The sequence below is a fragment of the Gobio gobio genome, assembly GCF_949357685.1.
Source record: "Gobio gobio genome assembly, chromosome: 15".
NCBI classification, from domain to species: Eukaryota; Metazoa; Chordata; class Actinopteri; order Cypriniformes; family Gobionidae; genus Gobio; species Gobio gobio.
Window position 1 is genome coordinate 46094793 of NC_137108.1, and position 24526 is coordinate 46119318.

General features: G+C 36.5%; 3 protein-coding genes across 6 annotated transcripts in view; all 3 read right to left on the reverse strand.

Moving 5' to 3' along the window:
• The window catches only part of grinab (glutamate receptor, ionotropic, N-methyl D-aspartate-associated protein 1b (glutamate binding)), a 23303-nt gene extending 22407 nt beyond the window's left edge, over positions 1-896 (reverse strand). The window contains exons 1-2 of the mRNA XM_079837703.1: positions 722-896; positions 1-40 (exon numbers count right to left, since the gene is read on the reverse strand). The exon at positions 1-40 is cut by the window's left edge and continues 15 nt beyond it. The gene's annotated coding sequence lies outside the window, so the exon portion shown is untranslated. The remainder of the gene's footprint in view (positions 41-721) is intronic.
• Positions 897-2329: 1433 nt separating this feature from the next.
• rbm24b (RNA binding motif protein 24b) lies at positions 2330-19149 on the reverse strand. Of its 3 annotated transcripts, XR_013818079.1 has the most exons (6): positions 18737-19149; positions 16658-16781; positions 16271-16325; positions 15530-15589; positions 3451-4215; positions 2330-3364 (listed from the first exon to the last, which is right to left on the reverse strand). XR_013818079.1 is itself a non-coding variant. In XM_079837716.1 (5 exons), the coding sequence occupies exons 1-5, from the start codon at positions 18905-18907 to the stop codon at positions 3876-3878; spliced, it is 750 nt and encodes a 249-aa protein (XP_079693842.1). In that variant the 5' UTR covers positions 18908-19149; the 3' UTR covers positions 2330-3875. The 3 variants fall into 3 exon arrangements, 2 of the variants coding, with proteins under 2 accessions (XP_079693842.1, XP_079693843.1); XM_079837716.1 differs by having other exon boundaries at positions 2330-4215; XM_079837717.1 differs by lacking the exon at positions 15530-15589 and having other exon boundaries at positions 2330-4215; positions 18737-19136.
• Positions 19150-20162: 1013 nt separating this feature from the next.
• Positions 20163-24526, reverse strand: part of kif13a (kinesin family member 13A) — a 109261-nt gene continuing 104897 nt past the window's right edge. Inside the window, exon 39 of one of the 2 annotated variants that reach the window (XM_079837706.1) lies at positions 20163-24497. In XM_079837706.1, the coding sequence (XP_079693832.1) occupies positions 24364-24497 (134 nt within the window). In that variant the 3' untranslated portion in view covers positions 20163-24363. The remainder of the gene's footprint in view (positions 24498-24526) is intronic. The other variant, XM_079837707.1, reaches the window with a different exon arrangement.

Here is a 24526-nt window from a genome sequence, read left to right on the forward strand (position 1 = left end):
GAGGATGATTCGAGAAATGTACCAAAGCGACTGAGAAGAACTGTAATAAATAGAACATTACATAGTAAGTGTAAAAATACAAAATAGAATTGTATTTGGTCTCTCTTTTGTATGTAATGTTTATTTAACCAGGAAAATTAAGTGTAACAAGGACATACATTTACATTTGAAATATAAAAAATGTGAGGACTTCCTCATTTTAAAACACCACTGAAATATACATATATATTACATATTAACATATTACATATTAATGATAGCCTATATTTTAATAATATAATATATAAGGAATTCCTAAAGTTTCCCCCGTATAAATAAATAAATAAACAAATGAATGAATGAATGAATGAACAAAATACAGTAAAAAATTACGAAAATGAATCAATGCTGACCAATGCATAGTCTACAGCATAACGACAAAATACCTTGAACGTTACCATAAGATGTACATTCACTTTTAATGTTTTAATCATTTCTATGCCTTTCCTTTCCGGGCCTCAACAACAAGGTAAAAAAAAGTGGTGTAAAACTATTAAAATCATTAGTGACACGCTATAACAGAGCGAAATAATAACGCTAATATTTCTATCCCAATATTCAATATGAATAAATAAGTGGTTACAGTAACAAAATAACAATGAAAGAGAACAAAAGAGACAATCAGTGTAAACTTGCGCAACACGTTACACACTTCCGTGATGAAGAGAGTATCTGAACTTACATGAAGCTGCGAGCTGTAGCGTAGAGTGGGGTTTATAATTAACCCAACTAATAAACTTAAACTTATAGTCATAAAAAAATCTGTTCTCTTCAGTAAACAAACCACGATTCCGAGTCTCGTGAACGCGCTTCCCGTTAGAGGACATCCAGTGCAGCCGCGCGCCGCCTAGCGGGACACAGCTGTTGCATTATATTTCATATTTTATTATTATGCTATGCATGGGTTTATTTTATATGCTTTTATCAAAGTGAATTTGATACAAAAACATCTAGATACAAAATAAATAAATAGTGCAGATGGTTAAGAGTAAAGGAAGTTGCAGTAGCAGTGATTTGACATCGCATCCAGCAGGTGTCAGTGTTAACCACGTGTTGCTGCTGCAGATGCTTTTGCTTTAGCGCAATTCACGTAATTCATGGACGGACGGACGGACGGACGGACGGACGGACGGACAAGATAGATAGATAAATGATAGAGACAGACAGAGACAGATAGATAGATAGATGATACAGACAGACAGACAGACAGACAGACAGACAGACAGACAGACAGACAGACAGACAGATAGATAGATAGATAGATAGATAGATAGATAGATAGATAGATAGATAGATAGATAGATAGATAGAGGCATATATAGACAGACAGATCGATGATAGATAGATAGATAGATAGATAGATGGATAGATAGAGACAGACAGATAAAAAGATAGACAGAGAGATAGACAGACAGACAGACAGCTAGACAGATTGATGATAGAGACAGACAGATAAATAGACAGAGAGATAGACAGACATATATATAGATGATACAGACAGACAGACAGACACAAACAGATCGATGATAGCTAGATAGAGACAGACAGATAAATAGACAGAGATAGACAGACATATATATAGATGATAGAGACAGACAGACAGATAGATACAGACAGACAGATAATAGATAGATAGAGACAGATAGATAAATAGACAGACATATATATAGATGATAGAGACAGACAGATACAGACAGACAGATAGATGATAGACAGACATAGATACAGACAGATAGATAGATACAGACAGACAGATGATAGAGACAGACCGATAGATAGATAGACAGACAGCTAGACAGATGGATGATAGAGACAGACAGATAGACAGACGGATAGATGATACAGATAGATAGAGACAGACAGACAGATGATAGATAGATGTTAGAGACAGACAGACAGAGAGATGATAGATAGATGTTAGAGACAGACAGACAGAGAGATGATAGATAGATGTTAGAGACAGACAGACAGACAGACAGATGAGAGAACAATAAATAGAACGATGGATGGACACAATAATATATAACTAATAATATTGAAATGAATGTCTTTACTTATTAAACACAATTTACACATCATCTAGGCCTACCTAATATTTATGGTTGCCAAAATGACTAATAATTATAACAAGAGTTCTAAAAAATAACTGAAAATAAGTGAGACAAGATACTTTTTAACAAATCATCCGAATAGTTTTTTATGCACATTTGATCAAATGTCCCTCGTTCAGTGATACTCCAATATTTAGCAAACACTGGTATGAACAGTAAATAATGAGCGACAGGACGACTGTGGCAAAGCTCATTTAATGAAAAGCAAACTTTGTTGCGAGTGGACTGGTGTCGTTACATATGGCCTTTTAATACACAAATACTTGGACATTAATTCTGTAGCTGCACATATGATTGCGATAATTTCCTTTCGCCACATTCGTCCCTTTATTAACATAATATATTAAAATAACACAAAGGCAACAACAAATCCATTGACTTCTATATGAACCATAATGAAGGCACATTAATCCAGTCATGTGATAGGCCTACACTAATATTGAAACATACAGTGTACACAGTCTTTCAGTAGTGATCATGGCTTTTATTTTTGAATATTTCGTTCTAAATATAAAATTCACCTTCTATAACCTCAACATACGTGCAAGCATAAGGTTTCCTATCAGTTGCAGTATGTGATGTAAGGCACAGAGTAAATGCTGAACACCGTCTGCAGACACATCAAACCCTTCAGACTTCTTGTCTGTCGTCTGTCCTTTAAGGCACTTCGTCTGGTTTCCCAAGGCAAACACATGATAATCATTTCAACGGTCACATATGCAGGCTCATGAGGTCATCACAGGTCATGATCGTGAGATGTCAAGGTGCAATTTTTAAACAGCTGTGAGGAAAATAATCAGGCATCCATCAACATATATATAGAGATGAGACACAAATAATGGAGACATCCGCAGCCTGTGATGCCTTAAAGGCATACTTCATCTAAAAGCATCAATTCTGTCATGATTTACTCACCCTCATGTTGGTCAGAATTTTGTTCTGTGGAAAATAAAAGCAGGAATTTTGAAGATTTGATGTTTATGCCGTTAGTGCATCATTTCTGAATATGAAAGCAAATGTGAATATATTGTTTTTTGGCCACTTTGGAGTGTAAACAGTCAAACCAAAAAGTCTCACTTATAACAATAAGGGTTCATTTGTTAACATTAGTCGAGTAAAATACTGTTATATTAACATAATACGTTAATTCCAACACTGTAAAAAAAAAAAAAAATCAGGTCTCCAATTGAAAATTTTCTAGTGAGCGATCACATCTAAATTTTTCAGTTGGCCAAATTGAATTTCTGTGAATTGATGCAATTTAATTCAATTAAAATTCAAGAAATTCAATTTGGCCAACTGAAAAATTTAGATGTGATCGCTCACTAGAAAATTTTCAATTGTAGACCTGATTTTTTTTTTTACAGTGAACTTACAGAATTTTACTAACATCAACGAATGAATATTAAGAAATGCTTTAACAAATGAGACCTTATTGTAAATTATTGCTCATTTTGTGTAAGGGTTTTCAACGTCATGAGGGTGAGAAAATACAATATTGCTTAAATACTCGTACATAAGAAACTTAGTGAAGTTAATTACCAGCATCATGTTTGACAAGCTACATCTTCGTAATAAATATTAAATACTACAAATAAAATGACGAGAACAGCAATAATAACAATGACAGAACAATAAAAAAAGGTATATCAGTTTCTTTGGCTGACACGGTAAAAAGTGGCACAGTCATAAACGGTCAAACGACCAGCTCTTCTTGTCTTCGTCTCACTGCATGCGGTCCGTCTGGAGCTGCTGCGGCTGGTACTGGCCGAACGCGGCCGCCGTAGCCCCGGGCGCTGGAGACGCGAGAGGCTGCTGGACGTACCCGTAGCCGGCCGTGGCCACGTAACCCGCGGCGGCTGGCGAGGCGGCGTACGGGTACTGGTCGTAAGCCGCGGCAGCAGCGGCGGTGGCGGCAGCGGCGGAGTACTGAGCGTAGGCCGCGCCGGTGTAATCCAAGTACGGAGAGGCTGAGGCCGTGGCAGAGGCCGCGGACGGCTGGACGTGCGGGATCACGACGCTGGGCTGCACGAACGCCTGCGGGTACACATAGTGAGCAGGAATCCTGAAGGACAGAGAGAAGTGGGGATTAATCAGGGAATGAGAAAAGCCTTCGGCGCACAGCTGCACTTCAACAGTGAAACGGCACAGTGCACTAAAGGGTTATTCAGATAAATAGGATTGCCACAATAGAGCATGCTGGGAAGAGTCAATGATCAGCTGTCAGTAATTCTATCATTTCATATTAGAAGATGCAACTAACTGACAGTATTTCCAGATATTTTACATACAGCCGTTTGGTTTTAAACAGTTTGTACTGAAAATCACTGCAGATGCTAAAACACCAGTGGGCCTCATTAATGGAATACAAGCAGAATTATTTTGAGTAAAATTGTGTCTGTCTATCCATCCATCCATCTGTATGTCTAACGATCTATCTATCTGTCTGTTGTTCTGTCTTTCTAATGTCTATCAATCCATCCATCCATCGTTCTATCTATCTGTCTGTCTATCTATCTATCTATCTATCTATCTATCTATCTATCTATCTATCTATCTATCTATCTATCTATCTATCTATCTATCTATCTATCTATCTATCTATCTATCTATCTATCTATCTATCTATCTATCTATCTATCTATCTTTCTATATATTTGTCTGTCTGTCTAATATCCATCCATCCACCATCTATCTATCTGTCTGTCTGTCTGTCTGTCTGTCTGTCTGTCTGTCTGTCTGTCGTCCATCAATCCATCCATCCAACCATCGTTTTATCTATCTATCGATCTATATATTTGTCTGTCTGTCTAATATCCATCCGTCCGTCCATCCATCCATCCATCAATCCATCCAACCATCGTTTTATCTATCTATCGTTCTATATATTTGTCTGTCTGTCTAATATCCATCCGTCCGTCCATCCATCCATCCATCCATCCATCCAACCATCGTTTTATCTATCGTTCTATATATTTGTCTGTCTGTCTAATATCATCCATCCATCCATCTAACCATCGTTTTATCTATCTATCGTTCTGTCTATCTGTCTGTCTGTCTATCTAATGTCCATCAATCCACCCATCCAACAATCATTCTATCTATATGTCTGTCTGTCTGTATATCTATCCATTCATCCATCCATCCATCCATCTAGTCTGTCTAATGTCCACCCATCCGCCGGTCCATTGTTCTGTCTGTCTGTCTGTCTGTCTAGATGGACATTAGATCGATGGGTGGACATTAGACAGACAGACAGACAGACAGATAGATAGATAGATAGATAGATAGATAGATAGATAGATAGATAGATAGATATACAGACAGACAGATAGATAGAACGATGGATGGATAGATTGATAGACATTAGATCGACAGACAGAATGATAGACAGACCGACAGACAGAACAATGAACGGACGGATGGCTTGACATTAGATCGATGGGTGGACATTAGACAGACAGACAGATAGAACGATCGATAGATAGAACGATAGATAGATGATAGATAGATAGATAGATAGAACTATAGATCAATATACAGACAGACAGACAGATAGATAGAACGATGGATGGATAGATTGATAGACATTAGATAGACAGACAGCTGGAACAATAGAACGATAGATAGATAGAGCGATAGATAGATAGAACGATGGATGGATAGATAGATTGATAGACATTAGATAGACAGACAATGTCCATCCATCCATCTAATGTCCAGCCATCCGTCCGTCCATTGTTCTGTCTGTCTATCGTTCTGTCTGTCTTTCGGTCTATCAATCCGTCCGTCCGTCCGTCCGTCCATCCATCCATCCATCCATCCATCTATCTAATGTCCATCCATCCATGTTAAGCGAGTTTATTTTCTAAAAGTCTACAGGGACAAACGTGCCCATAGTTTTAGATTCATGAATGTTTTACACATTCGTCTGCTTGTATTTGATGAATGAGGCCTAATTGGTGAATTAACTCAAAAAATGACTGCCATTAGATAGTGCTGCCTCTAACAGTCCATCTTTAGCCACTGAGCTGACCATTTGAGTTCTTAATGATGATTCAAAATGAATGCTTTTGTATTACTGATATCATGGCAAACCTATTTCATGTGCAAACTCAGCATTCAATCATGAGTTCATGTCCTAGTATTGCCTAACCCCGCACTCAAATAAAACGTCAGGGTAAAAAGTACTAAAGATATCAAAGCAGATCGATCAATATCACAGCAGAACAAAACCCTGAATAGAGCGACGCCAATTCTGCAATCATAAACAGGGTTAATGTTACGGTCACACCAAACAATATTTAAAAAGAAAGAAGAGAAATCCAGTTAACTCACACACGCACACAAAAGAAAAACACACTCGCGTGCGTTCACACAACACCGCGTCCACTGCACACAAACACAACGCTTGAAGAGTGGAAATCTGCTGCTAAACACACTGAAAGACACCAAATCTAACACGTCCTACTCCTGTTTGCTGCGGTGCTGCTGATGGGAAATAAGCAGCATGTGCTTAAAGGGACAGTTCACCCAAAAATGAAATTTGTGTCATTTACTCGTCCTCAAGTTGTTCCAGTTTCTTTCTTCTACTGAACACAAAAGAAGATATTTTGAAGAATATGGCTATGGTCCCCAACTGACATACATAGCATTTTTCCCCCCATACTATGGGAGTCAATGGGGTCCATCAACTGTTTGGTTAACAATATTCAAAACATTTTCCTTTATGTTCAATAGAAGAAAGAAAGTCATACATATTTATACATATATTTTCATTTTTGAGTGACAATCCCTTTAAATAGTGTATTCTGCATCTTTACACTGCAAAACCGGCAAAAAAAGTTGCATTTTGAAGAGACGAACTATACAGTTATAGAATATATATACAGTTATAGAATATATATACAGTTATAGAATATTATATATATATATATATATATATATATATATATATATATATATATATATATATATATATATATATATATATATATTTATATATATTTATATATATATATATATATATATATATATATATATATATATATATATATATATATATATATATATATATATATATATATATATATATATATATATATATATATATATATATATTTTGTTTTCCCTTACATCAGGTGACATGATTCTCGTTACTGTAATACTATACAATATATTTTTACAGTTTTAAAAGTGTTTATTTTTATTTAAATCTTTATACATTTAAAGGAAGCACAGAAAATATGGAAGCTTGTTTCCACCACAGAATTAAAAATTAAATAAAAAGATAATTGTGAGTTTTTATTTCCTAATTCTGACTTTTTCCTCAGAAATTGCAAGTTTATATCTCTCCGTTTGGACATAACTCAATTATGAGTTTATATCTCACAATTATGAGAAAAATTAAGAATTGTGAGATGAAAAATAAATTACCTTTTTAATTTTTTGAGTTTATTTTGGTCATTAATTAATTTATTTCTCACAATTCTGAGCTTCTATCTAAATTTGTGAGATAAAAAGTAAAAAAAAATATAATAAATAATATATATGCTTGAAAATTGATTGTTGATTGTTGTGCACAGCTGTCATTAAACAGGACACACGCTTAGTTTCAAGACAGTGGCCAGTGCTTTTCTTAGCCAATCAGAAACATTCTTCATCTGTGAATCATCAAGTCTCATAGATGTTTGACACACCGCAGCTATGAAAAAAGTTATCTAAATGGCTAAAATGGCATAATGGACCTTTAATTTGACAGTGTAAAGATGTCTGAAGTCATAAATGCTAAAAGTGGAAGGGCTTACTAGCAGCACCAGACAAACTGCAAAAATAATCACCTTTAAGACCCCGTCTATGTTGCCGGACAGATTTGATTTTTCCATGGCTAAAATGAGTCCTAGCCAGCAAACATGCAAAAACAACAGGTGTTGGTGTTAAATCTGGCCATAGATGAGTTCAGAGTCTCGAACACACCATTCCTTACTGTCAGTCTCCTGGAGTGACAGGACAGGCTGTGGTGAGGCTATTTTCTGCTGCCCTTTCCGTCATAAAAGGAGAGCCTGAGCAACGCTATCAGCAACACATGGCCCAACACTTTAACTCAGTCCTGAACCCTTCATTACCAGCGTCCTGTGAACACACAGGCATTACAGCACACTATAATGTGTGTAAGGGCAAAACGGTCCATTGTAAACTAATTAGATGCAGTAATGCCTGGCCATAGCCACATCTTAAAAGGTCTTTTGATATACTGATCATACTGATACTCACTTTACTACATGTAGTGTAACACTTTACAATAAGGTCACTTTAGATGAACTACAGGACTTAACATTAACTTTTTTGCTCTTCGGCCACTGTGGCTAGTGGTTTTCCAAAGTTACTAGCCACATTTTTCACATCGATGCCATGGGGAAAAACTGCCATATATATATTTTTAATAGCATCTCATAATTTGGCAGCAGGTTTATTAGGCTGCTGTCACTTTAAAGGAGTAGTTCACTTCAGAATTTTAATGCTCTCGCTCTCTCGACGCGGAAGAAAAAGTCCTACTCACAATAGCGATTTAAGTACAAAAACCGGACGAATCCCTTTAAATATATTATCGGATCGATGTCTTGAGGTGTGGTAACCGTAGTATAAGCGGAATAATTGACTCCGGGCCGTTCAATTATTACTCGGGTGTGCATTATCATTCTAATAATTGAACGGCCCGTCGTCAATTATTCCTTACGTATGTAAGCACAGTGCAGTGTTAATGTACAAACTATGTATTTACAATGTTAAAGTGGCTGACAACAAAAAAATATTCCTATTAGGAATAAACTGCCTAATTTTTTTAACTGTGCAGAGCTGTAGCTGAATAGTTAGGCCTATTACGCTACTGTATTTTAATGTTGGTCATTATGGTGGTACTTGGAGAGCCAAATATTTTGTGAGGTGGTACTTGGTATAAAAAGTTTGAGAACCACTGACCAAGTCTTTGCACGTTTGCTTCGTACACACTTATTCAGTACTTTCGCATACATCACACGTGTGACCTTTCCAATGTGATTGCGTAATATGTGGCGCATCGCAGAGCAGTGCGAGACAAACATTTGTGGTTAAAAAGTATATACATTTTTATATTTTTTTTAGAAAATGACTGATCGTTTCACTAGATAAGACCCTTATTCATTGTCTGGGATCATGTAGAGTCCTTTGAAGTTGCACTGAAACTGCAATTTGGACCTTAAACCTGTTGTACCCCGCTGAAGTCCACTATATGGAGAAAAATCCTGGAATGTTTTCCTCAAAAACCTTAAATTCTTTTCGACTGATGAAATAAAGACATGAACATCTTGGATGACGTGGGGGTGAGTAAACTATCAGGAAATTTTCATTCTGAAGTGAACTACTCCTTTAAGACCTGACGTACGGATTGTACTGTTACACATGCGTTTTTTCCCCCAACTGTTTATGTTCACTTAAAACATAACTGGCTGCGTTTATGTGAATACTCGCCAAGACTGGCATTTTGACATTATTTTGTGTGTACTGTTTAAGCACAATAAGCAGCGAAAAATAACTCAATTTAGTACTGAGAGGCGGCTTTATGTGCGCATACTTTGGGTTTGAGCTCTAAATCTGCGGGGATGAGTAAAATTATGTGCAATCCCACGCAGAAATTCAAGCAACAATATTCATCCAGAGCATGGGTGTTACTAGGCCCTTTTTAGGGGGGCTTCAGCCCCTGTTCAATTCTGTCCAGCCCCCCTAAAAAATGTGTGATTAAGCTTTCAAACATATAAAACTGGCGGGAGGCTTTGACTTCGTCACGTTTTTTAATCTGCGTTAATCAGCGTCAGAAGCAGAGGTGTGTGTGTTGATCTGAGCCTCATTGGTCGGTCACCGCTCGACAATGTCAAAATATTTGAGAAAACCAATCAAATCAGAGTAGGCAAGCTTTATGTTCACACAGAAGCTGCTGAGGCTGAGAGCGGATTTTAGCAGCAGGACTCAACGTCAAGTGCGAGATATGCAAGTAGCTAAACTAAACATTTCATTTTTGACAGCTGCTTCTTTAAGTCAGAAATGTTAAACAAATTACAAAAACATTCTTCAAATTAATAAACTTTTGTCTAATTTCGCCATTTTGATTTGAAATAGGCCTATGTAATGTAATTAATAATATAATTAACAAACAAGAAATATTAACAAAGCCGTTTTCTTCAAATTAGGCATAAGATTAATAGTAATGAATGTGTGCATATTGTAAATTAATAATTCCATTTGTAGCTCTCTGTAAATAAAAAAGTTCATCTTTTTTCAGCTTGTATTGGGCATAAGATTAGTAATGAATGTGTGCATATTGTGAATGAACTTAATAAATTTAGTTACCTAGCTTTTAGCCTTCGAAAATGATTCATAAAACAAATATCAGTTAAACATGTTTACTTTCTTCACTGACAAAAATGGAAAAACTTTATCAGTCATATCTGCCCACTGACATGGTTTTCAAGCTATTATTATCGAATTTTTTGCCGTTCAGAACATCTTGTACATATGTAGATCATAAAAATCAAAATTTTCTCGAGGGGCCATGCCCCCGAAACGAAATAATAAACAGCCAATATCCTAATATGCATACTAATAAGCTACTAGTTAAAGGAACACGCCACTTTTTTTTGAAAAAAGGCTCATTTTACCAGTCTCCTAGAGTTAAATAGTTGAGTTTTACCGTTTTTGAATCCATTCAGCCGATCTTTGTATCTGGCGGTAGCACTTTTAGCATAGCTTAGCATACATCATTGATTCTGATCAGTCTATTAGCATCCCATTCAAAAAATGACCAAAGACACTTTCAATATTTTTCCTATTTAAAACTTGACTCTTCTACAGTTACATCGTGTGCTAAGACCAACTGAAAATGAAAAGTTGCGATTTCCTACACCTATATGGCTACATTGGCTAGGAACTACTTTCTCATTCCTGCAAAATAGTCGCAGATCTTCGCGGCCGTACCATGGCTGCAGCGGCGCAATGATATTACGCAGCGCCTGAAAGTAGCCCCCAGCTAGGTAACTTTCAATGTGAACGGCACTAAGTTTGTGTAGTTGCAGAGAAAGTTTCAGGCCTGCAGCAGACAAATTGTGTTGTGGATTTACCTGTGTGATTAGCCATGGTTCTGTGTGTTGTAAAGGGCTGTGATTGTAAGTCGAAGGTGTATACTAGGGCTGTCACTTTACGTTCGAAAATCGATTGCACAATCGATCGGACCAACCAACACAAGTTTCGAAAACGAAAATAGGGAATCGATTTTAACCAAATATGTACACTATTATTTTTGAACGAATTAAACAAATAAAAAAGTTATTAACAGGTATTATTAATATGTTGAAATATGTTTTTAAAACTTGCATGAGGTCATATTGTGACAATGCTGTGTGCGTAGAAAAGAATGAGCGCTATTTCCTCCAGAATGGAGAGCAGCTTTCTCATTCCTCTCAGCGCCGCTCGCTCAACCCTAAATGCCCTTTGTGACAAGCTGGAATTTGTTCTATCTGAAATAAATGGCTATAGGGCTGCCCCAACTAAAGCTTTTTTCCTAGTAGGATAGTTGTTCATTGAAGCCGTTGTTCACGCGGAGCCAGCGTCTCCATGTCATTGTATGCAATATTTTCTTATTATTTATTAAATCAATGCAATATTAGTCGATAAAACAATTGATTAAAATTAAGAAACAATTTAAATAAAACGAAATTTGATTTATGAAAAGGAACCACCTTTGCCAGCTGACAGCGACCCGCTTTTGTGGTGGAAGATTGGCAGTTTGAAATACCCCCACCTTGCGCAGCTGGCAATGAAGTACCTGAGTGTCCCTGGAACATCAGTGCGGTCGGAGCGCGTCTTCTCAACAGCTGGGCATATAGTGAATAAAAAACGCTCTGCTCTGGACCCCGAAAATGTTGATAGACTTGTTTTCCTGTCCAATAATTTGTAATAGAGCCTTATTTGCACGTTTCAAGCCCGCATAGCCTAAGTGTCGGTTACGTTCAATTAAAAAAAAACAACACATGGCCTGTTCGCAAGCTAAGTTCATTCAAAGTTTCATTTTGAACGGTTGAATTACGTTAAATTATTATCCACACGAACTTCACATTCAGTCATTGTGCACAAAATAAATCATCAGAAATATTGCTGACTTGTGCGTCTCAAGCGCCCTCTTTACTTTCAGCCTAATGCCCGTTAGTTGTCCGTGGATTGACGTAGGCTATATTTAGCGTTGAAAATTAAAACGTCATTTAAAATCGATTTTAGAATCGATTCAATGAACACTTGTGTCTCAAAAATCGAACAGGATTTTTTTACAAAAGTGACAGCCCTAGTGTATACTACCACCATGTTTCACAGAATACCAATGAATCATTGCGCCGCTGCAGCCACAGCTATTACGCAGGAAGTTTTAAATAGGAAAAATATTGAAAGTGTCTTTAGTCATTTTTTGAATGAGATGCTAAAGGACTGATAAGAATCAATGATGTATGCTAAGCTATGCTAAAAGTGTTACCACCAGATACAAAGATTGGCTGAATGGATTCAAAAACGGTAAAACTCAACTATTTAACTCTAGGGGAGTTGTAAAATGAGGCTATTTTCAAAAAAAGTGGAGTGTTCCTTTAATAGTGAGAATTGGACCCTAAACTTAATTCTTACCAATTTTTTTTTTTTCATACCCTCACTGGGGGCTGAGCCCCCCTAAAATTAAAATCCTAGAATCGCCCCTGGTCAAGAGCAAATGAAGCGAGTGAGTGAGGGGAGGCATTTGTGTGTCAACTCGCTGTCGGAGAAATGAGAGTGCGAGAAAGCACAGCTGGTATCTGAAATCCAGAGCTGAAATCCACCCGCATTTGGCGGGTGTTAATGTCAAGCCCTGGTTATCTAAGATTAATCAATGGTTTAGAAGTATTTTTATTGTTAGTTCATGTTTACTAATGTAGTGAACTCATTTTAACAAATGGAACCTTATTGTAAAGTGATACCACATGTAGTGTATTACCCTCTTCCTGTTAATGAACTGAAGGATTTGTATGCATGCAGAAACTTTGATGAACAAATGTGGAGTAAAACTCGACCTAATTCCGAGCGTGTCATTGTTAAAAATACCCCCGTTACTACGCTGCACAGGCAGCTTTCTTACTACGGGGGTTGCAAGAGGTCAGGGCTAATTTAAGGTACTTTGTAAATCACAGAAACAGAGGGGCTGATCTCTCTGGCACACGGATCTTGTGTCTCTGCACACCTGTTGTCTCGTGGCCACTCTGAATGTCGTTGTGTACCAAACTAAAGTACAACGCTGCAGCTGTTCTCTATGCTTCAGTCCTCTGTGGGATATATATATTCTCCTTGATTGGTACCAGTTGACTAAATCAGCAGTCAGCAGTACAATACTGTGGTGTCTTTGACCCAAAATATTCTTTACACGAGTACATAAACACATTTTTAGCTATGCATTTCAAGCCAGTGGCATTCTGAAATGTATAGAATGCAATGCATAACATATGTGCTGTTTATAAGGATTGCTTTAGTAATAATAATACATTATTTACGGATTGCTTTTTAAGGCACTTAAAGTCAGTTTACAATCTGACAAAAAGCATGTTTGTTGCAGCTACCTAAATAATAATATATCTGGTTTAATAATGGTTCAACCACTTAAACTCTGCTGACCCTGTACACGGTATAAATTGTATAAATCTTGCATACAACATGATACCGACAAAATTCTCTTTTCCACTATTTTCTGGAATCTAGTGGAAACAGCCCAAACTGTCTGCAGGGTGCTAGAGCACACTGGGCCTGAGTTACACACTTTCAAAACTGAATTCACAACCAAAAAATTAAAAAGTGTCTGTTTTTTTGTGTTGTGGATTTAGACCATTGTATGTGTATGTGAAGCTTTTCAATTTGGGTAGGCCAAATCCCAGAGTGCACTGCGACAAGCAATGAAGCAACTCTATTATAAATAGAGTCTAAAAGTGATGTCCAATCGATTAAACCATCAAATTAAACCATCGATTAAACCATCAAAATATGAAGGAAAAAATATTTCATGTTTCTCCTGTGTTTGTATCCTGTTATTATTGCAAAAGTTCAACAAACATATTTAAAAAAATATATATATATGAAGGAAATATCTTTTAAATATGATTCAAAAACTGAGGCAAGAACAAAACACTAAACTTGATTGAGGTATTTATCGGAAAAAATGAAAACTACAGCTATAGATTTTATTTTACTATGCAAAAAACTGCATAGAAAAACTAAAAGCTCAAAAGGAAAATCATACATTGACTACAACATAATCAGTTATTGATATTCTGTTGGTTCTCTCTTGTTTATGCATGTGGTTCATAGTTTCTTTGTATGACAGCCAGGCCAAAAATGATGTCGGCATCCTTTGGCATGTTTCATTGCTGAAACTTTATTAATATTTGAAGAAAGGGTGATGTCGTCTACTTTCATAGGCCGGACATCACTTTTGGCCACGACTATATACTTGCAACACTAGAAAACATTGATAATATTAGTTTTTGTTGTGTTATTTATGCTTATTATTAGAGTATCTAGACTTTAACTCCATTAAAATCAATTGCACACTATTTGTAAGATACAAAATTGGCGCTAATGTTTCTGGCCTTAGTCAATACAGAATGACTAAGCAAATTAATTACTTTTCACAAAGAGGTTTAGGGAAAAGTGAATGTAAGACTGTCAGGGGAAAAGACAAACGATTCATTAGTAAAATAAAAGAACAGAGGCACATGAGATACACTGCAACATGCAAGCCATGAGTTGTTTTGAGGGTGCGACAAACTTTGACCCCCTTCAACAACAAAACACTGAAACGTCTGTTCAAATGAATAAAAATCAGTAAGAACAAGCTGTGCACAATCATCAAGAAAATGGAAAAAGGCGTCCCCAGCACCCCAAGACAGAGATACGACCGAATCCCCACGTCCTACTATACACTCATTGCTATTAAAAGCACACGGTTTAGCTATGAAAACCACTTCAGACAGGTCCAAACGCACACAAAAGCTACTCTCCAAAAAAAACAACAACAACAACAACAACAACGTCCATGCAAGCTAATCACCATTTGAGAGTGTACGTGTTTGAGTCTACTGGTAGAGCTTATGAATTCTGACTTTGTGCAGCTCGTTCACCTCTTAGGTTATGTTAACCGAAAGCGAGCCTGTCAGATCAGAGAGAGACACATTACATTGAGTCACGCTGGAAAGAGGAAGAGACAGACGTACACTTTTCAGGAGTTGACAACAGTGCAAATAAAACGCACACAACAACCACAAAGATAAAAAGGCACACGCACACACCTCATAACCTGGCGGAAAGGGGGAGGATACAGTAATGGGGAATGCTCATCCTCACTATCTCTATGACACAAGGAGAACAACATTTTATAACACAGGAATCGGTCAGAAATCAACACAATTATCCTTTACAAAATATTGCAACATGTAGGAATATGATATTGTTGATCATCACACGTTTATCTTTAAAGGTGAAGCGTGTTATGTTCGAGCATCACCAAATGGAACTGCAAAAATAACGACCTTTCCAGACATCTAGAAATCATGCTATTGGGTCAATGTTACTCCCTAGCTAACAAAAGTAAGTTTTACTAGCTTTCTGATTAAGTTATTTCTTTAATTCAAAATGTCCAGTTGTTTATTTTGGTTTATACAAACGTTAAACATTATCCAAACATTATGGGAACTCTGAACAAACGTTCTATTAACGTTACTGGAAGAACGTTTGTTCATAACTTTGAGGGAACATTGGTAAAACGTTCTGAGAACGTTCCCTTTAAGCCGAGTGTGTCGTGATGCTCAAATAAACAGATCAATGGGAATCAATCTATGAATTATTTACTTGTAGTGACTCTTGAGGTGTGATACAAGAAGGCACACGTCACCTTTAAAGAAAGGCAATGGTACAAATTTGTCCAATATCATATTTTTACATAAAATAATGCAGATAAATGATAGAAGGCCTAAAACTAATCAAACTACACAAAACAAATATACATTCATCAATAGTCTTGTCACACTTACCCATAAGGCCGTTGGATAAACGTGGGGTGTATTTGAGGGACACCAAATGAAAATCCTGTAGAAAAAGACAACCTTATTGCATTTATTTTTATATTTTCATTATACAAGAAAATTGCATACAATGAACAAGATTATAAAAAAATCAATCATATTTTGATTACAAAACTGTTGCTATCGAACCATTTTTCAAATGTTTTTTTTTCTTTCTTGATGATAATACTGATGTGACAATTATACAAGCATTACTATATTGACTATATTTTACACATTTTTCTTATTTAGAAACCAACATGTGACGCTCTGTGCCATTCAGCGTGTCTATATTACAAGGTTTATGATTCTCTGCATAAGTCCGCCAACAACGTGAAGCTTTCGGGACCCTCTTACCTGGCTGCATGATCCGTGGTTTGGCCCCCAGGTACGCCAGGTTAACGTTGGCTTTCCTACCATCTATGATTGGGTTTGGGTCCTTACATGCTCTTTCTGCTGCAGCTCGATCAGCCATCGTCACCTACACACACACGAAAAGAGGAACACAGACACATGCGGTATTTTCAATGTGAATGGGATGTGTTGAGTGTTTAATATTATGCTAATATTATGAGTGTTTAATATTAAGTTACCCCAAAAAAAGTAATTCATTACTACACTGTAAAAAATGTGTTGGTTTAACTTAAAGTAAGTAACCTGGTTGCCTTAAAATTTTGAGTTCATTGAAATAAAAAAAATTGAGTTAATACAATGAAGGAAATTGGTTTAATAAATAGAAACTCAAAATATCTGAACCACATAAATAAATAAAAAATGTTGTGATAAATCGTGAAAAAGCACAATCTGGCATGTTTCACTGCATTATCACGAATAAAACACAATAACAATTTGCATACAAAATCATTTAATATTTGAATAAAGAGTGATGTTGATTCTCAAAAATGTTCAATGTATTAACTCAAATTTTTTATTTCAATGAACTCAATTTTAAGGCAACCAGGTAACTTACTTTTTAATTATTTTTTTTACAGTGTAGCTACTAATTACATCTTCAACAGTGTAATTAGATTACTCTACCAACTACTCTCTCTAAAAAGTACTGCATTACTTTTTTTTTTTTTTTTTGCCTTGGCCAGTTAAGCAATACAAGCATAGACATGAAACTGCTCTTTTAATTCTTTCAAAAAATAATATAAAATTGAATAAAATGCTTGAGTATTTAAAGGGAGAAGGTTACATAAAAAACATACATTGTATCATCAGACATTAAATTTTGATGTTAAATCCACTTGTTTTTATATGGAATTGTTCTATAGTCTATTCAGTATTTAATGCAATTACATCAGAAGTAAGTAATCAAATTACAGAAAAAGTAAGAGTAATCTCTTACTTTACTTTTTCATGGGAAAAATAATTCAATTACAGTGATTAATTACAAGTAATGCGGGTCACGTAATCAGATTACTTTTTTTCAAGTAACTAGTAAAGTAATGCATTACTTTTTCAAATAACTAACGCACATTCCTTTTTTTGCCCTGTTTATTGACTAATAAGCTCTTCTGTCCCCATGTTGAGAGAAATCATGAGTAAGTGCAGAAGTGCAGTGTTTAAATATGATGGTTATTGTAATGATAATAATAATGCATTTTATTTATGATGCGCTTTTCTTAAACCAAAGCGCTATAGTAAGATAAAACAACGCAACAATAAGAATGTGAAAAAACTAAATGTGAGCAGGCATTTACTCATCTCACTGGCATTAAAACAGATTCAGTATTCCTCAAAAGTAATAGAAATAGAAAAACAGTGAAATGCAAACTCAAAATATTATGCAAAAAATTAAATAACACATATATACACTTTATTTAATCTCACTTTATTGGCCAACGTCTTTGCTGCTGATCTTTGATGATCGAATTCAACCATATGAATAAGCAAAAATGACTTGGATAAACATCATATTTGTGTTTTTTATTTTTTTTTAATTAAAAAACAAACAAGGTATAGCCCAGCCCAGGTGAGAAAACTTAATGCAAAAGTAACGTAACATTACTTTTTACACTGGCTGATTTTTTACACTGGCTGATTTTTTACACTGGCTGTTTTGCACTTCAAAAGTAAAGTAACATTACTTTTACGTAAAAAGTAACAATTTACTTTTTAGTAACAAGTTACTTTTTAGGGAGTAACTTGGGCAGTATTGTAATCATTACTTTAAAGAAGTAACTTTCCCCAACACTGACTGCAAGTAAATCTAGACAGACAGACATATGATTAGATAGATAGATAGATAGATAGATAGATAGATAGATAGATAGATAGATAGATAGATAGATAGATAGATAGATAGATAGATAGATAGATAGATAGATAGATAGATAGATAGATAGATAGATAGATAGATAGATAGATAGATAGATAGATAGATAGATAGATAGATAGATAGATAGATAGATAGATAGATAGATAACTTACAAAACCATAGCCTCTGGATTTTCCAGTTTGTCTGTCAGTAATGACAACAGCTTCCTCGATTTCTCCAAACACTTCGAAGTATTTTCTGAGGCTGGAGTCGGTGGTGTGATACGGAAGACCTCCAACGAAGATCTTGGTGTATGTGGTGTCCTTCTGAGAGCTGTGCATCATCCTGACGACGGGTCGCGCGCAGTTCAGCGAGACAAACAAACAGTGCAAAAGTTTGGCTACGACTGGTTCAATAAATAACAACTAGTATTCCTGGAAGGTAGCAGTAACAGAGGTATGTGACAGAGCGCCAAAGATTTGATATGAGGTAGAATAAACCACAGCAAACGAGCGCGTCTGTCAGGAGAGGGAACTTAACATGCCATATGGTTTTGGTGGCTCTCACTCACACGCGGACAGACCCCGCCCATTAAAACTTTTATCCCGCCCACGATCCACACTAACCACGCCCACTCTCGGGGGAATCTCTGCTTTTGCCCTGACTGAGGTGACTACATTTATTGCTTACTCACTTTCATGTGACTAATAGGTTTATAGTTTGAATTTCAGAATATTTTTAGTGCCTGTTGCCGGACCAAATCATCTCATTTTCACTGCAGCAATGATTTAATGTTTTGTAATGCCTCTTTAAAAATGGCTTATCAACAAACAAACAAATAAATAAAGTCATCATGTTGTTCAAAAACAGGTATGTTGTTATTTTTTCACTGTGCTTTGTGTTAAGAGGGAAAAATAGAGGGAACTTTGTAGTTATTAAGATGTTCTGTCACTTAGCTCCATGGGTTTAATTCTCTAAATACAATGCGAGCATCTGGCAAATGCATAAATGTATGTTGTATTCCAGTGAAGTCCTTTACAGTATTCAGAGAGTCTGTTATTGCAAATGTTCCCTGCTTCAATCTGACACAATGACCCAGGAACTTAACATGATAATGCAGGTCAAAGTTCAGACTTCAGACTCAGAGTTAGGCAACCTAATTCTTGTGTTGAAGAGATAAAATCAGCCAGTCAGAACAGAAGAGTTAGTACCGAAATGCACACCTTGGTAGCCATTTCACTCAACACATTATTCATTTATTAATTTAAGACAATTTGCTTGTCTTTTAAAAATGTTGTGATTGCGTTGAATGGGTGTAATTCAGTTGTGCAAAGTTACAATGGTATATTTTTCTGGTGAAACTACATTGTAGATGAAGATTTTTGGTGTAAAAAATACAAGATAATCAGTGAATAAATGTGTGTTGGTGTTCAAATGTAACAAAATACAGCAACAAAGGCGGAGAAACATTGGTTGCTATATTTTGCAATAGCATCATGTTTTTAAATGAATAGTTCAGATGTGCAAACCTCTCAAATCAAATAAATAAAAACAACCAATAATATGTCATGCAAAGGAAGAACACACACAAAAAACAAGTGTTTGTAAAAGTTCTGTAATCTACAACATCTTTGTACCAGCATCTGCAGAGATACAATATAAATACAATTCTGTACATTTTATAATATTGTAAATACTATGTTCATACATTTTATGTACAGCTCCTTGTCAAGGAGAGCAGCTTTGTTTTCTTTTAAGTAAGGTCTTGGGTTTTATCTTATTTTGCCGTCTCCAATGACAGCAATAGTATTCACTTCTTATGAGATCCACAGTTCTTCAGGTAAAACAGAGCAATAATAACAGCACTGGTCATGGCACTAAAAATACTAGCATTATTCAGGCTATGTCCCATTCCCCGATATTGCCCGTCTCCCATTTAAACCTATAAAAAACATTAATATTGGCTTTAGTATCACAAACTAATAAAATCTTACACATGGATTTAAATGCTCAAAAGCTTCATTATTAGGTGGGTAAACCTAGAAGTCGACTATCTAAAAAGTCCCCGTCCATGTGGGGCTTGTGTCAGTACTTTAGGGCATTTCTGGTCTATAGCCAGATCAGATTATCGCCATTTCGCAATAATACCGGCAAGGGTCGGATAAAGAAAACAAGGTGCTCTCCGCATTAGGTGACCACAAGAGTTAGTCACTTCTGTCAACCTCCTGAGAAGTGTCAAATCAGTATCTGAGAATGCGTAAAAATTCGTGCATTATGTAACTTAATGTGCATCCAGGATAAGTTACTCCAGTGCAAGCGTTCAGACAGCTCTGTTAATAGAAATATCGGCAGTCCTTCAACAGTTACAGTACTCAACAAACCAATTATGTAAGCCAACAGGCTTGCCGTCCGTTCAAAATACCATTAAACTAAATTTTAAAAAAAATCAACCACAATTTAGAATTTCCGATGGACGCGTGGCCTTCCAACCAGATATATGGCACTTAGCATATTAGCATAAATCGGTCGAACAAATATTAAAGTACACAAGCATAAAACGCGTGTCGCCAAAGTAAGTTTGCACAGCAGATTTGAAAGGCTATGTCTTTGGTAATACCTGATATAATCACACAAACAAAAATGTTCATAAACAGTAGTACATTCTTACCTAGAACAGACATCCAAATCTCAAACTCACTCAAAGTATATGCATTTTTTTGATTAATACATTTAGTCATATAAGAAGTGGTAAATTAATGAAGATGGAAATTAGTATTTCAGCTATATCAAAGCTAACATGATATATAAAACATGTTTGTGCAAGTGTGCAACTCTCGACATTCATAGATGATACTGAAATAAGCCTATCGCTTAAAGGGATAGTTCACCCAAAAAAGAAAATGTTGTCATTACTCACTCACCCTCAAGTTATTCCAAACCTGTACGAGTTTCTTTCTTCTGTTGAACACAAAAGAAGATATGTTGCATGTCGGTAACCAGACAGTTGACGGTAGCCATTGACGTCTATAGTAGGAAAACAAATCCTAAAATCAATGGACCCTATTTTAACAATCTGAGCGCATGGTCTGAGGTGGGTACACCTGGGGCGTATCCGAATCCACTTTTGCTCGTTTAACGACAGAAAAAACGGATGTTCCAAACAGTGTCGGGGAAAGTTACTTTGAAAAGTAATGCATTACAATATTGCGTTACTCCCTTAAAAAGTAACTAATTGAGTTACTTTTTAAGAAAAGTAATGCGTTACGTTACTTTCGCGTTACTTTTTCTCACCTTGGCTGGGCTTGTTTTTGTTTTGTTTTGTTTTTAATAACAATAAAGTTATATTTTTGTGCAACGGTAAAGACCTCTTCATACCAAAATTGAAATAATAAGCCCCAGGCTGAGGTAAAAATGCAAATTCACACATGAACAGTAGAGGGCGCAGCTCTGCTGTCATTCTGGATAATGGAGGAATAGGATGCAGGAGAAAAAGTTTTACCAATAAAAACAAAAAAATCTAGTAATTTTCATCATCAAAGGTCAGCAGCAAGACGTTGGTAAATTATATATAAAGGTAGATTATGCATAAAAATAGTTGTTTTATTTAACAATTAACTATTGGAGGTTTGCATAGTACTCTGATTTTGCATTTGACTGATTTTATTCATTTTGAGGAGTACAGAATCTTTATTGTGCAAGTGAGATAAATAAATGCTCACATTTAGTCTAGAACTACAATAACCATCATGTTTAACCACACGCCTCTGCACTTATTTTTCTCAACATGGGGGCAGGAGAGCTGTCAGTCAAATGAATGTGAAAAAGTAACTCAGATATTTTGTTGTAAATTTGAAAAGTAATGCGTTACTTTACTAGTTACTTGGAAAAAGTAATATTATTACGCAACTCAAGTTACTTGTAATGCATTACCCCCAACACTGGTTCCAAAAGGGTTGTCCCTAGCAGTGTTGGGCACGTTACTTTAACAAAGTAATTAGTTATAGTTACTAGTTACTTCTTACAAATAGTAACTGAGTTAGTAACTGAGTTACATCATTATAAAAGTAACTAATTACCAGGGAAAGTAACTAATGTTTTACTTTTCAAATATGTCAAATAACTTGGATGCCCCCAATATCAAATATGTTAAATGAATGAATTGGACACTAAATAGAATAAATTATTATTATAAAACATTGTACATTAATGTACACTATTGTAATGTTGCTGTGGGACAATGTGAGAGACACCTATCAAATTCAATGCATTATTGTAAATATTATCAGTAGACCTACTATAGTGTACATATTGTGTAAATATTATCAGTAGACCTACCATAGTGTAAATATTGTGTAAATAGTTTCAGTACTGCTTTACTACTCTTCTGGTAGTGGAGCTCACGTTATCACCTGGGTTTTTAGCCACTAATGTTGTGGCTATGATGACGTGAGGCTTCATTAGATTAGAAATAGAATTACTTGCCACCGACGTGGAGAGATTCTTTCTTCCTGGGCATAAGCTGCACGTTACATAAACATTCTTACCTTTCACCTCAACGAGGGAAAAGTAACGCTTATACTTTCAGTTTGCGAAAGCTACCTTTGAAGTCGTTGGACTTGCCATCGCTAACTGTGCATATGCGTGTGTGTCATAGGTGTGTGTGTGTGTGTGTGTGTGAACTCAGCCTATCAACCTCAACCTTGTCTCCCACCCACCAATCATCATCCGTTATGTGTACCACCCAACCCAACCCCCAACACGCATGGCTGGCGCGCGCGCACACACACACACACGCGCGCGTTGCAGGTCCGACTGACAGAGAGCCTGTTCGGATGAAAACCGCTTCAATGAGCTCAATTATAGTAACGCCGCATTTTTTTTCCTCAGTAACGCTAACGGCGTTGTAACGGAAGAAACAGTAATTCGTTTGATTACTCGTTACAGAAAAAAGTAATTCCGTTAGTAACGCCGTTTATCTATAACGCCGTTATTCCCAACACTGGTCCCTAGTCTCTTATTGAGTCATGGGTGTGTTTTGGGCGTAACATGCACATCTCCCATTCCCTTTAAAAGACAGTTGCGCTTGCACCGATGCCGGATTCGCTATTTACATGGTGGAATTTGCGAGTGGAAACACTGAACGCTTCTCCAGAGAGGAATCCTTTTATTTTAAAAAAATGTTTTGTGCTAATGCACGCCCCTGTGTGTGTAATAAGCAGAGTGTACACGCGTTGTGCTCCCGCCTATAGACACATATTACTAACACACCCTTAAAATCCTGCATACATTTTTGTTGGTCAATGGTGCAGTTGTTTTCAGCTCCTCAAAATAGCAAAGTGCCAACAATGCGCCTGAACACACCTCGTATTCAGACCTGCACGCCCATGGGCGAACAGATGGGCGTGAGTGCATTTGCTATTTAAACAACGTGGCGCTGGACGTGATATCTGTGTCGGGCAGAAACTAGCAAAGAACACTTGTATGATAGTGCCGTCAACTGTTTGATTACCAACATTCTTCAAAATATCTTCTTTTGTGTTCAACAGAAGAAAGAAACTCATGCAGGTTTGGAACAACATGAGGGTGACTAAATGATGACAACATTTTCTTTTTTGGGTGAACTATACCTTTAAACACACACAGGTAGTGTTTATTGCCACGGAATAAGATGAATCAACAAATCTCTGATGTGACAAACAAATCAGAAGGATGGATTCTGTTAGCACTCGGTTTGTCCAGGCGGTTGCTGGTGCTGGTGTCGAAGAGATCGTCTACCAACTATTGGGTCAATGTCGAGCCCCTACTGGAGCACAGATTGAGGTTCGGTGTCTATGGACGGAGGCCCTCGAGTCAAACACGATGGCTTCACGAAGACGCCATGACCTGTGGCGCACCGGAAATACACCCTTCCCTGGACCGTGCCATTGTGCTTGCCTTTGGAAGGATGAGAAAGGTCTAAGGTT